Here is a 15,363-nt window from a genome sequence, read left to right as displayed (position 1 = left end):
ACTCTGTGATTTTGGGGAAAAGAATGGCATCATTAATTAAGGTCATTTATTTTAGGCTCCCTCTTCTCACCTCCTCCTGATCTCATAACCCTTTTGTTGCAGTTTCATGATGTTTTGTGGTAGAACTGCCTCAAAGAATTCAGGCAGACCACCTCTAATCCAAATATAGGCATTTATAGAGATTGACACCTCTCATGAAACAAGCTAAGTTCCAAGGGGAACCAGCAACTTTAGAGAAAGCAAGATAGATTTTTATAGGGTAAAGATGCAATTACATATCATGAATTACAAATATTAAAAAGGCAGGAGGGGTTTGTTAAAGGATTAGATAATAGGGGAGGTGCCCCAGCCACAGTGGAACTATGCATGTGATTACCCACAATGCATACAGAAAAACCCATGGTGGGGGATATGTATGTATGATAATGATATTATAATAAGCCTCTCCATGTCACAAGTTCATCTAAAGTATAGCTTTTGCTATTACTGCACAGGTGCCTACTTAGGGAAAGTCCCTTCAGCTGTTCTGGGGTCCACATCTTGCTTGGGCATCCTGGTGGTGCTGCTTTCTGATTGGCTGGCTATTGTGGTCCTGTCTGAGATTAGATGGATGTGGCTGTGGCTGAGTGCATAGACACACCTGCTGTTTCTGTGGGAAATATGAAGAATGGGTCTGGAGTCAGTGGCTAGCTAGAGGCAGAGGCTGGGATCCCATCACATGGATACTCCTGCTTTTTCTGTGAGAAACATGAGTTCATGGACACACCTACTGTTCTGGTGAGCAGTGAGGAATATATAAAGAAGTTAGGATATTGAGTCAGGGTGGGGGGACGGGTGGTGTGAGTGGCTAGGTAGGAGCGGTGGGCATGCCGTTCAATGGGGCCTATAAGGAAGTTAGAATATTGGGGCTGGGGGCAGCTTTATTACGATTCCATCACTTTGACCTCAATGCCTTTACTCCAGTCTTTGACGAGGAGGTAGCCCTTCACCTCATCAAGGCATACAATTCTACACATACCCTTCATCCCATTTCTTTCCATTTTCTGTAGCAGATCACCCATGCTATAACCCACCCCCTCTCTCTCTCCCCCGTCCCCGTGTCTCATACATACATGTGCTCACACACACGTGCCTGCACATGCACCCACACTCTCTCCTCTTTCTTTCCCTCTCCCTATCACATTTTCAATCTCTCCCCCACCTACTTGTTCCTTCTCTACTTCCTACCTACATACACAGGTATCCACCATCTTTAAAAAATTTTCACTAGATCATATTCCCATGACCTTACATTCTACATTTTCTCTCCCTTTCTCAACCGAACTCTTTAATAAAACTATTGGTATTTCTATTTGGGGCAGCTAAGTGGCACAGTGGATAGAGTGCTGGGCCTAGAGTCAGAAAGACTTATCTTCCTGAATTCAAATCCGGTCTCAGACACTTACTAACTGTGTGACCCTGGGCAAGTCACTTAACCCTATTTGCCTCTATCAAATAAGCTTGAGAAGGAAATGATAAAGCTACTCCAGTATCATTGCCAAGAAAACCCCAAAATGGGATCATGAACAGTCAGACATAACTGAAACAACTAAACAACAAAAAAAAAAATTCTACTTTGTTGGCTCTTATTCTCCTGTAAACACTTTATGATCTGGTTTCTAACCTCATTACTCAAATAAACCTCATTTTTCTTGGTCCCCCTCCTCTTCTCTTTCTACACTCTCTCCCTTCAGTTCAATTACATCTCTTTACAAATTACTCCCAGATATATATACATCTGTGGTCTCTTTCCTGACCTCCAGACCCGCATCACCAGCTACTTATTGGACATTTCAAAATGGATGTCCCATGAGCACCTCAGATTTAACAAATACCAAACAGTCATCTTTCACATACATCCCCTTTACTTGACTCACAAAACTACCCCCCTAGTTAAGGCCCTTTTCACCTCTCACCTGGGCTTTTGCAATAGTCTCTTAATTGGTTTTTCTGCCTTGTTTCTCCATACTCTAATCCATCCTCCACTGAGTTACCAAAGTGATTTTTATAAAACACAGATCTTACCCTGTCACCTCCTCCTCAAAACAACTCCAGCGGCTCCCTATTGCCTGTAGGAAAAAATTCAAACTTCTCCATTTGGCATTCGTGCTACCTTTTGAGAATCATTAAATATTACTCCTCTCTACAAACTCTTCAGTCCAGTCAAAATAATCTACTTGTTGTTCCTCACACATGACATTCCATTTCCCATCTCCATCCTTTGAACTGACTGCTCCCATGCCTGGAATACTTTCCCTCCTCATCTCCACTTTTTAGAGTCCTTGGCTTCCTCCAAGTCTCAAGTTTCATCTCCCAAAGGAGATGGTCTCCTCAGTCTCTAGCACCTTCTTTCCAAAAGTTAACTCATGTCTACTTCGTATCATTTATATTAATATATGTACATGCTTCCGCTGGTAGAATATAAGTACCTTGAGGACAAGATTATTTTGCATTTGTCTTTATATCCCCTAGACTTTATACAGTTCCTAGTGTGTAATAGGTGCTTAATAAAATTCTTGTTGATTAATTACTTGACATTAATTTAAACATTTGAACATTAGTAGCCTACAATTCATGCTTATCCTGAAACCATGTTACTTTTATTAATTGTGTCTCATTTAATTTTATATTTTTTTTTATTTTTTTTTATTTTTTTTTATTTAATTTTATATTTAAAAAATATACCTCACAACTCAAAATCCTGTATATCAGTCCCATTGCCAGCACAGTACCTTTCACATAGAAACTTAACAAATGTTTTAATTGAATCAAATGTTGTAACAACAATGTTACTAGCAGCTGCTGTGGAGGTGTAAGACCAATAATACCAGCACACAGGAGGGTAGCTAGCACAGGTTCTTTGATCTGCTTTTCTAAGGAAACCAACTTTAAGGGGTTAACAATCTTACTTTAATTAAACTTACATATATCATTCACTTAGTTCAGGGAAAAAAGTCAGCACCCTGAACTTCAGAGAAAACACAAACAGAAATTACAAGCAGAAATTATATAAACAGAGCAAATAACACAAATCAGCAGACAGGACTTCTGTCTGTCCATAGCAATGCGTACATAGTTACCAGAGAGAGAAGTACCAACATCTGGGTTTTCAAAGCTGAGGGGCTCCTTAGTGGCTATATAGAGTCTCATTTTTCCAAATTACAGGAATGCACTTCCAATGAGTGAGCCCCAAGCAAAATGCTAAACTCAGAGTATATATATACTTCTTCAGGGTCAGAGGGTATCACAACCACGTGACTCAAACTCATGTGACTTAGGCTTTCTTGTGACTTAAGCAGGTCATCAAAGATTCTTGATTCAATCAAAGACTCTTGATTGAAACAAAGGCAAGACTCAATTAAAAACACTTGATTGCCTTAGTGCTGAGAAGCATTCCAAAAGAAAAAACAGGGAAAAGTCCCACTTTGCTTGCCATTACAAATGTTTAATTGCTTTATTTCTTCTATCTTAATATACCTTAATTTACAACAAATCAATGAATATACATTTTATGAAGGTATTATGATGTAACATAAAAAAATAGTGGAATTAAAGACAGTAAACCTAAAGTTCTGGCCTTATTACTTATTAACTGTGTGACCTTGGATAAGTCATCTCTCTAAGCCTTGGCTTCCTCCCTGTTAAATGGGGGTAAGAGTATTCATACTACTGCTTTGTAGGGTTATTGTAATTATCAAATTAAATGTAGCATCTAAAGTACTTGCTATCAGCATGTTATAAATAAAAATAATGCCATTTATATAATACTTTCAGATTTGCAAAATACTAAAACAAATATCATCTCATTTTATCCCCACAACAACCCTGTGAGGAAGGTGATATTATTGGCCCCATTTTCCAGATAAGGAAATTGAGGCAGGCAGAGGTTAAGTGCCTTATTGAGGATCACACAACTAACAAGTGTCTGAGGCCAAATTTGAACTCAAATTTTCCTTACCCCAAGTCCAGCACTCTATCCACTGTGCCACCTAGCTTCTAACCATAAATCATTCTATATGGATCAGAAAAATAATCTGCTACAATGATTTTTGCTTTAAAATCCATGTTTATTGGCCAATTACACTTAAAGGGGTTACATTGAGAATATTATCTTGCATCTCTACTTCTCTTTGTGGCTGTGTGTGGTTTGTGTTCGATCAAGGTGATAACAGAAATAAAAGTGGCTGAAGACTGTATCTAATCCATAAGTTATTGACAGCACCCAGGATCACCAAAAGTTGCACAAGAACTTCAGAAAATAGAACCAAAACATGTAAGAAAATGAGATTATAGTGATGAGACTTCAGCAACCAACTTTAGATGAAATTCCTTCTTAGTCCCTTTAATATGCTTCAATTTTTAATCTTTATAGACTTTTTTGAAATTGAAAAAACAATTGGTGACTCAGCAATGTGTATTGTAGGCCAATTAAGCCAGCCTCATGTTCATGAATAGGAACACGTAAAGAGAGCGTCTCGCAACCAAGGGTATTCTAAAAACAGTTTGTATAGATAACAGGCATTGGGCTCTACGGCTGTACAGTACAATTCTGGGCTTTCCAGTGTAGAAGTGCCTTTCTATAGTATAAGAAATAAATAGCACTTGTCGTCATCTGGTTGACTGATCTCATGGAAATGTCCTCCAGACTGGCACTAGGGAAACCAGTGCTTCACTTTTGTCTATCCTGAACTGGTATCAGTTGAGTAGTACTAGATGAAGAGCGACATCTTGTGGTTATTTTAAATCCATCAACAAGTTACTTTACTATTAAAGAGACATCCCAGATAGGGGTCCATGGCATCATCTTTGCACGTGAAGGACTGAAAGTTTTTCATAAAACTTTATTGGTCTTGTCTTTGCTATATTAATAATAAAAACTGGAAGACTATTCTGCACCAAACTACTGCTCTGTGTCCTAGCCAAGGAATTTTTTTCAGTAAAAGTTTCCTCCTTTCACAAAAATGCAATTTTGTTTTGCCATTCTGAAGTTCCCACTTTTAACATGACAGTGACCTGAATAGCCAAGAAATACCATAAACAACTTACTAACACCTGCAATGATGGGTTACATTATAAATACATACAGTGAGATTTTCCAGAGAAATCAATGCAGATACACCAAAGCATAATACATTTCAATACAGAGCACAAACCTAATCAAAGCTGCCAGCATGTTAATATTATTGGATTAAGTTTACTCTGGAGACATTATTCAGTTTTTGTAAATGGAGCACAACCAGTTCATCAAGATCCCCCCAACTGTGGAACATGCCATGGAATTACAGAAATGTGTTGTTGTGTGTGTTGTTTTTTTTTTTACCATTGACAACAAGTTATTGTTTTCTAGGTATGACTGTTTCCTATTAATGAAAAGGAAGAGAGAGGAATGAGTGCATTCTTTGGCCATTTCTACATGGCCAGCCTGAGGCTGACATGGGGCAAGTTTTTCACAGAAATGTTGGATCTAGAAAGGACCATAAAGATCATCTAGTCTTATCCCTTCTTTTTAAAGATGAGATAACTGGGGTTCAGAGAGGTTAAAAGATTTTTCTATGGTAATGGCAAAGCAAAGATAAAAACTGAAGTCTTCTAAGTCCAGGCCCACAACTCATTCCATTACACCAAATGGCCCCTTTCTGAATATTGAAGCTCACTTCATTTTAGATTTCTTGTATTTATTCATGGTACCCAACACAAAAAAACCAAGATACTTCCCTAAGCCTCTCTTAGGTTCAAGTTTGGAAAGTAAGACTGCTTTGCTTCATCACTAATGGCAATATAACCCTCAAACAGGCATGTTCCACTGTTTTTCTAGGCAAGAGTATATTCTGTTTGATATCCTTTGCCAAATTTCCAACTGGAAAAGCAATTGACGTTACTAAAGATTCAAATGTATTTTTTAAAAAACCAACCAGATTTAAATGCAATGGTGTAGAGGTAAATTTCAGACTTTTTTCCAAACCACTACCTTCAGAAATACTTCCATCCTTCTTATCACAGGCCCAAGAGCTCCAGTGAGACATCTCAGTAAATGTATTATTTAGCAAGGGGACAAGTAACTAATGGCCCCGGTGGACTAAAATCAGAATAAACTGCTTGTCCCAACATTCCACACGGTGGCATTTGTATCTTTTTCTTCTCTTTCCCTCTTATTGCTTCCTCTTCTTTTTTCCCTCTTATCCTGTTTCTGCCTTAAGGCTACCAGTGACACAAAAGGGTACAAATAAGTGTTCATTAGCATTCATTAGCTGATGACCCTCCAAACTAAGGAAATGGATGCCCACTGGCCTAGAACACTGGAGTGAATTTCTAGCTTGTATGGATAATGTCCACTGATGTCATATGATATTGCAAGGACCAATGAGATCAAGTTCAGAAAGCACTTTGGGATGCTCAGATAAAGGAATACATGCAAGCACAGGTTACTGCTATTAGCTGCTTACAATAATAAACACCATATATAATTCAGCAGCACATCTTTTCATTTATATAACAAGGAAGAGTTGCTATCTTGAAACAATGGTCTAGCTGTATAAGACATCTTTTATATAAATTCACCTTGCCCATTTTTTTTAAAGATGGATTAATTCAAATAAGTACTCAAAATTTACCAAAGGACACACACACGCACACACACAAATATCCTACAGTTTGCCCTCCACTTATGAGCTAGCCAGAGAGTAAAGGAAATTAAATCAGCACGCTTTCTTACTCACTTGGGATAATTCTTTACCAGCCCTAGGCAAGCGGCAAGTGTCAATTGGAAGGCCACATCAGTTGCCACAGCCAACACAGCACAAGCCTAGAAATAATTTTGTCTTGCTCTCAGCGCTAAAAACACATTGCCAAATCTCTTTCTGAAAAGCACAAAAGCAAAATATCCCATTCCTGCAAGCAGACCAACCACAAAGGTGGTGCCAAGAACTTTTGGGGCCCTTTTCTTGGCCACCCGGAATGCTGTTGGCAGCACTGCCGAGATTAATATATTGTTGACATGTCCTAAAACCTTGTTAAATGTTTTTCTCTTCAAGACACGCTCGTAATAGGTTTCCAAGTTTGGTCGCTTTCCGTTTCCCCAGTTTCTCCTTGCAAACCCCAGGAACTTCAGTCGATGCAATGTGACAGCAAGCGATACATCTGCCAATGTGAAAGATTCACCACAAAGCCAAGGCTGGCAGCCCTCCTCTAATCAGAGAAAAAGACATGGAGAATTAGGTGCAAACACTATACAGGGAGAACCCAGAGGAGATTTGCTGCCTGACTACACTATTCCCTCATCTTTAAGAGTGACTGCAAAGCTATCAACATTTAAAAGTGCTATATTACTCCTAATGAAACACGCATGGCCAAGTTATTTGATGCTTAAAGAAAAAATAAAAGCAAAAGCTAATTTATTCTAAGCTAAATGGATTTTTGTGCAGCTGTTAGCTGCCCAGGTCTCAAGACCCCTGATACTTAAAACCTGCTTGATGGTTCATAAGCGACCCCAAGTGGTTTAGAGCCTCCAAGAAGCAGTGTGATCCCCAGACACTCCCTGCTCATTCCAGTAAACAACAGGTGTGCTTGAGGTAACAAGATCAGGTTCAGCCTGCAACCAGTCAATGGCATTGCTATCGATTTTTTTTTCAAAACAGGGACACTCTGTCACCTAGGGCAAGGGAAGTTTCAGGTGACAGAACTATCATTTAGAGACCCCAGCATACTGCAAAGGTGGGACTAACATATATAGGCACATGGGAACTATTTTATTTATAAAGCTCAGTCCACATATGCTTACGAATCCAAAATTTAGATTCTCTGTATTATGCATCTGAGTGGAAACTCAAGATGTGGAGAAGACATCAGCTGAAGCAGCAGGAAGACCTTATCTCTGACACACAGTAGCTTTGTGACTATGGATGGACCAGGCTGCCATCAACTCTAAGACAAACAAGGTCCTGAGGGTCAAATCTGGCCCACTCCCTGTTTTTGTACTGCCTAAGCTAAGAATTGCAGGGGTTTTTTTTACATTTTTAAATGCAATAAAACTTTATTCTAAAATGTAAAAAACGTTCTTAGCTTGCAACCCACACAAAAACAGGTTGTATGTACTCCTTTAAGACTGAAAATTACAGAATAATTGCTGATATGCATTGAGAGAAGAGATTTCCATACTGGGAGTCCCCCACATTGATGAAATCACAGATCCAGACACCTTCCTTCATTCCCAAAAAGATATGCATGCTTGCTATTCATATGGTTTTCTCACCTGTACTTTTTGGGGAAGAAGATATGCATGGACAGGCAAAATGAAAAACAATATTTAGACATAAACCCAGATCAATCCCCAGGAGTGAAAGAAAACATTGCTACTAATTTGAAAGGGAACTATGGAATCTGAATGCTATTGGCTGCCATTGCTTTCACTAAAAACTGGTCCATTCTCTCAAACACCACCTGAGTGACCATTAAGCAGCTAATTTTGCTGAACTCATTTGAGTTACCACAATCACAGTTAAAATATGAACAGAAAACATGGAGAAAATGTTTGAAATGAAATCTATCAAGCTGAGCATGATAGCATTGGCAGGAAGGGACAAGTGAGACATCTAAATCAGCACTTACCTGGAGTTTCTTCATTTCTCCTTTGCAATTCAGTTTCAACTTGATCCAGAACTTTCTCAAGCTCATCAAGTATTTTCTTCAAATATTTTACATTGTCATGATCCAGTAGTTTTGACTAAGCAAACAAATAAAGAAAAATACACTGAACAGGTTAAATTTCTATAAGGGACTTAACACAGTGCAAAGTCTACATCTTATGGATCCACACAACTTATTCTAGAAGGCAGCAACAGGGAATAGAATAACTCAAAGTGAAAAACACTATTAAGAGAAAACTTCAGCTTAGAAAAGGCCCTCACAAGTAGTTTCCTTTTCTCAGGAGCATTACAAGCAGGGTCAAGTAACTACAGCAAGGAAAGGATGGGGACTAGCCAGTGAAAAGAGGCATCAGAGGATCAAAGGAATGACCATTATATATCCAATCTAAAGGACAATCTACATGGGAATAAAAACCTGTTTAGGCCTAGATGGACTAAGGAGGGCAGGGAGAGTGTATCAGTAATGATGGTTTACTGATTCAATTTAGCAAGCATTTAGTGAATACTTAGTACTTGTAAGGTATTGTACTAGAGGACTGTGGGGATACAAAAATAAAATTGACAGTCCCTATTCTCAAAGTTCTTATAATTTAGTAGAGGAAAGACAACATGAGTACAAAATTAGGAAGCTATAAAATAGAAAGCAAAGGAGAAATTCCCCCAAAAAATTACTCAGAAAATATACATATATATAATATATACATATATTATATATATACACAAAGGAAGGATCATTTTCACCTGGTTAAAAAAAAAGTAGTGATTCTTTTTGAGGGGGGGGGGAAGGGAAGTGTTAGGAAAACTAGGAACCACAGTCAGGCACAGGACTTGGGCAAAAGATAAGAGATTGTTGTGATGGTGGTGAAAATGTTTTCCCAGTAAAGTGGGATTTAAAAGGAGAAGGGAAAACAAAGAGGGTAGGAGATAAGGATATGTAGAAAGGATTGGGAGGAGCTGATGATCATTCTATCTGATGAGATCTAGGAGTTGACCTTTGTTGGGCTGAGATATTTTCTGCAGAGCTGGAAATGCACATCTGGCCTTTTGCTGAGAGAGAGCACCTTGCTGGGAGAACACAGTGAATTCCTCTCCTCCCCAATGACTGTGCCTCCTGATGATTAATGACAAATTGAGGGCAGGGGAGAGGGTGTGAAAGACTCTTCTTGGAAGACTCCCAAGGAAGGAAAGGAAGAAAGGAGAGATGGAGAAAGGCAAGGAGGAGGAGGGAGAATTGAAGAAAGAGGGAGGAAATTGTACTTTAGCACCATGCAACACTAAATGACAGCTGGGAATAACCCTGGGTGACTCACTTTAAGACGTTTCTGCTTTGCTATGTATGCATCCTGAAGGTCTGGATTTTCTTGAGCAAGTTTCTTCAGTTCAGACTCGGTATTACCAATTTGGCCTGATGTTGGGAGCATTTTCCAAAAACAAACAAAAACAAAGCTTTTTCTCAGAACACAACATGACACAACATTGCACTTATAAAGGTTTCAATCAAGTAAAAGTAAATTTGTTCAATCCGGTGAAACTGATAGTTTGCTTTTGAATCAGTTTCCCATTAAGTGTTTTACAAATACAATCAATCAGAAATAAAGGTATAACAGAGAATAGAAAAGGTTTGGGTTTTTTTTTTTTAAAGCCTTCAGACTACCTCAGACTCAACTGACAGGAATAGTGAATAAAAGGAAGCCTTGGGACAACTAGATCAGTACAGTTCCACAATATTTCCCGTTCTTCCTGGGCCCTCAGTCCTCAATTCCACTCCTAGATAGAAATCCTTTCCTGACTTTGCACTCCAGTGAGAAACAGGGAAATAAATAACTCTGAAAATTACTGTAAAAATGATTGGAATGGCTGTAAGCCATAAAATCAGTATTTAAGAGTAGCAATAAAGTAATTCTAGAAATTATCATCATAACTGCAGGTCCTCAAATATGTAAGGCAAGTAATATCAAGGCCCTGGAAACACATAGATTTAATTAGGAAGGAAAAGGCAGAAAGAGGTATAGCAGACAATATCATTATAGTAAATGATGTCAAGGAAATGATCTATAAATACTCTGCCAATTGCACAGCCAAGGCTTATGGGAGACAACACCACAGACTCTAAATTTTGTCTGGACACGAATCATCTCTTGGGAGGGACAGAGACTAAACCTGTCATTTCATTGGTATAGAGAATGCCTAGGTGAGGAAACTCCCTCTACCGATACAGTTTTATAATCTTAGAGAGATGCCTGGGGTACTGAGAGATTAAATAATTGCCCAGAATCTCACAGTACTATGTATCAGAGGCAGAGCCCAGGTCTTCCTGGCTTTGAAGCCACCCCTCTGGTCACCATTGCTCCTCGAAGCACGAGCAAAACTTTTTATAATCTTATTATGCCCAAATAAAGCAACATCCCTTTATAATCTTGAAGATACAGAATCAAAGGATGAGGTGAAGCAGCAAATGGGGCGGGGGGGGGCAGTACAGCATAGGGAAGACTAGAGCAAGAATTTAGGAAGATTAATAAATCTAAAGAATTATTCATAAAATTAATGAGCATATTCAAAGGAGAACCACTGAGGCTTAGCATTCTCCTCCAGAGTATTTGGGGGGAAAGAAATATCAATAAATAATAATTATCAAAAATTACACAGGCAAATAAAAATAACCTTTCAGCAGCAAGGGTTCCATCAATTTCCTCAGGTTAGTATTGCCTACTGTAAATATAGGCCTTTGTTTTAAAGTCAAGCTCTATTGAAATATAATAGAATAAATCAGGTATTCATGGCTCATAGGTTGAGATCATGAGGAGGTTGCAGAATGTGCCCTAAAATTCTATAGCTAATCAGTGGGAAAAAAAACAGAACAAGAACCCAGGTCATCACATTATTAAGTCCAATCCCTTTTCCACTACATCAATGTACCTTACCACAAAGGACTCCTTTTTTGTGATGTATATAGCTTTGAGCTCCAAAATAAAAGTGGGGAATTGGACTAATTAAAAAACAAACATTTACTTAATATAAGGCACAGATTAGTAAACTGGAAGTATCTATTTTCTATGATAACCTTGGGAGTGTATGTGAAACAAATTGAAAAGCCCTACCCATGACCATAAGAAATGATGGAAATCAGACAAATGAGTTATAAAAGGAATGTGAGATAAATCCCAAGGTTCCTGAACTCTTTACATACTGCGAATCCTTGTTGTTGCATAAGCAGGGATCATGGAGTCCACTGTTAGTTCTGGATGTAAGATGCAGCCATGTGTATAGGCATCCATGGGCAAGGAGTCAAGGAGTTCTCTGTAGTGCTGGACCCGTGGGTAATACATGCTTTCTTTTTCAGGTATTAACCTGGGTGTCTTTTCTAAGATATTCATGCATAAAGAAAAAAATTAAAGTTAGGTAGCATGACAAAAAAGAAACACATTATGATAAAAATTATCAGCATGACCTTAGTAGAATTTAAATAGTAATAAGTTTGTATTAGGAATTAGGGATTATAATTGTAAATCATGGGTTCTTAACTAGGCAATTAAAATATGAAGTGGCATTATACACAAGGGCACTGATATGAACAGAATGATGAACACAGATAAGAAGACCTCCAACAGAGGGGGGCTTTCTTCAAAATTTTTTTGTGTAAATTCATTATGCATAAGGTTGGATCTTCAGGGAGCAAGATGGATCTTGCCCCATAGAAATTGCTACTTGTAACTGTTCTTTCCCAGGAACTGTCCAAAAGTTCAAATATGAGAACTAGATTCATCTGTAGAGTGCCCCTTTGAATCTATCTGATCTTCCACCATTCTGCTACTCTTTATAGCAGACATTTGACTAAGGGTGGCCAACAGGAACCAAAGAGATATAACCCAGACACAAAAGGGGATCCCAGTCAGGGTCCATTTCAGAGTTATACCAGATAAGCAATGGCAATAGCGGGCTGAAAGGGTCTGACCTCACTGTCAGCAATCAGCCAGACAGGACTGAGAAAATTACCCACTGTGGAAGCTTCCATATAGTCCTAAATCCACCCAGCTCCAGAATCTATCTTCCATATGATGAGTCACAATCTAGAGTTCCTTGGGGCTTCTCTGTTGGCACTAAAAGAACATCCCAACTAGATGTGTGAGTTTGTCAATCGTACTCCTTCACCCACTTGCAAAGGCATAACCACAGGAAAGCAGATTCAGACTGTGCATATCATGGAATTCCTAGAATGTCAAAGCAGCTTCTGTACTCGTTAGGGGCTCCCAGAGTTTTGGAAAGTTGTGGCCTAATATCTGTTTGGTAGATTTTCATAGTTTTATGCATTGTGTGCTAGCTATTTTTTGGTTATAGAATCTATGCTGAGTAGAATCCACTGTATGTACTATCCAAGCATGTTTGTCAATTCCTCTGGAAAGCCAACCCCATTATGCCAAAATCATGTGACTAGAACTCTTTGAAGTATACTAAGTTCAAGGAGCTACAGTTTCCTAATACACGGGGTTTCAAGAACTAGTTTCTGACTGGGTAAATCTACAAATCCACATATACCTTGACAGTGAATTGGTACTGCCCCATAGAGAAAAGCAAAGTGAGAGGAGAAAAGATAGCTGACTTTCTGAGAAACATGGAGAATACTCCTACCTTGCGGGGCCAGCCAGTCAATTGCCACAACCCAGAGCTTCAAAATGTAGTAGGATCAATGACTGGTTGTCATTGTCTACACGGTAACTAGCAAGTCTAGTTAAGGTTTGCATTTTTCTCAACTAGATATTCATTGTTCATTCATTACATTTTAGAGTTTGAGACATTAGGCATAATTGAAGCTTGCTGCTTCATTTTACAGATAAGGAAATGGAACCTCAGAATGGTCAAATGGTTCTCCAAGGTGGCATAGCTAGGTAGCAGCAAAGACACAACTTGCAATTTCTAGGCCAGTAGTCTTTCAACCACACAACCATGCCTCTCTTGAGATGTTTTTTTCAAAGGGTACAAATTCCAGAGATCATCCAAGGAGGAGACAGGAATCATGTGACTTCATAGTTAACAATAAGTCCCTACAGGATTCACAAAAGAGTAGAGAATAAGTAAAGCACTGGATCTCCTTAGCCAACTCCATAATTATTTCTGTTTCAACTAACCTGCTTAACCATTCCTTTATCACTTCTAATGAATGACAAAGTTCTTTACTCCACTCCAGGATGCAGCTCTGATAGTCCAGACTTTCTCTACCACACCCCTACCAGGGTACTTCTCCCCTTTTCAATTTCCTTTCATGTGTTGTCTTCCCCAATTAGAATGTAAGTTCTTTGAGGACAAGGACTATTATTCTTTCTACTGGTATGTGTATTCCCAAGTAGGCAGCTAAGTGACACAGTGGATAGAATGCTGGACCTGGTGGTCAGGAAGACTCCTCTTCCTGAGTTCAAATCCAGCCTCAGATATTTATTAGCTGTGTGACCCTAGGCAAGTCACTTAACCCTATTTGCCTTCAAATCCTCATCTGTAAAATGAGTTGGAGAAGGAAATGGCAAACCATTCCAGTATCTTTGCCAGGAAAGCCTCAAATTGGGTCATGAAGAATTGGACATGACTGAAAAATGACTAAACAACAACAAAAGTATTCCCAAAGCTAAGCATGTGCCTAGCACATGTAAATGCCAAATAAATGCTTGTTGATTTGACAACTCCTTTATTAACTAATGTCAATAGCACAAAAAACTTGAAAAAATACGTATTAAGCACTTACAATATATTATTTATTTAGTTAAGATTTTGAAAGTCTCACACTGGTCCGACAGAAAGTGTTGAAAATTCAGTATCAGACAATTTCCAAAGAGCAACAAGGCAAAGTCCCATGCCAGATCAATGAGCAAAATTTCCAGGGGGCAATAGGTTGTTTTTGTTCTTCCTTTCTCCTCCTACATCTGCAAAAATGCAGGCTCCTACACAAAACACTAGAAAAATACTTAACTCTCCCTCCAATCCAAAACTGGCTGCCAGCATAATTTTACCAAGAAGGAAACTTCTAATGCACAATACTCTCCAACAAGGCTTGATACAAGGTGCAACAAGACACATTTCTTCATTCTTGATATTACCTGTGGGAAAAGGGGGCAAGTGAAGGGTCTAAGCATTCAACCTCCGGGTGACTCATTTGCAAAAATTTATGGCCACATTTCAATACTCAGCCTTCAATCTCTTCACAAACCAACCAGAACTTCCAACATCCCTGACCACTTACTCAGCACAAAAGTTTCTTTCTGGTTTCCATGATAAAAAAAAAAAATTGTAGTACCAAGTACAGAAATCTCTGCTTGATTTTTCTCCCTGCCTCTAATTTCTCTCCATTCCAATACAACCACTATGTAGCTGCCAAAGTGATTTCCCTAAAGTAGAGATCTAATCATATCACTTCCCCCACTCCTCAATAAACTCAAGTGGCTCCCTACTACTCTAGTATTAAATTTTAACTACTCTGTTGGCACTTACAGCTGTTTACAGCCAACCATTTTCCTACCTTCCCAACTTTTTCCACATGAACTCTGCAATCCAGCTATACTGGTCTAATTGCCTCTTAGCCCCTACTTGTTTCACACATAATGCTCTACATCCTATCTCTGTGCCTTTGCATTGACTATCCTCATGCCCAGTGTGCTTTCCCCCACCTCCTTCTCTTAGAAGCTCTGGCTTCTGTCAA

General features: G+C 38.8%; 1 protein-coding gene across 1 annotated transcript in view; it reads right to left on the bottom strand.

Moving 5' to 3' along the window:
* Window positions 1-2,928: 2,928 nt before the first annotated feature.
* Window positions 2,929-15,363, bottom strand: part of GDAP1 (ganglioside induced differentiation associated protein 1) — a 30,445-nt gene continuing 18,010 nt past the window's right edge. Inside the window, exons 3-6 of the mRNA XM_036742308.1 lie at window positions 11,869-12,042; window positions 9,992-10,086; window positions 8,644-8,758; window positions 2,929-7,224 (exon numbers count right to left, since the gene is read on the bottom strand). Of these exons, the coding sequence (XP_036598203.1) occupies window positions 6,842-7,224; window positions 8,644-8,758; window positions 9,992-10,086; window positions 11,869-12,042 (767 nt within the window). The 3' untranslated portion in view covers window positions 2,929-6,841. The remainder of the gene's footprint in view (window positions 7,225-8,643; window positions 8,759-9,991; window positions 10,087-11,868; window positions 12,043-15,363) is intronic.

This window comes from Trichosurus vulpecula, chromosome 1 (assembly GCF_011100635.1).
Source record: "Trichosurus vulpecula isolate mTriVul1 chromosome 1, mTriVul1.pri, whole genome shotgun sequence".
NCBI classification, from domain to species: domain Eukaryota; kingdom Metazoa; phylum Chordata; class Mammalia; order Diprotodontia; family Phalangeridae; genus Trichosurus; species Trichosurus vulpecula.
The sequence above is the reverse complement of the archived record's forward strand: the minus strand, read 5'-3'. Positions and strand labels throughout refer to the sequence as shown.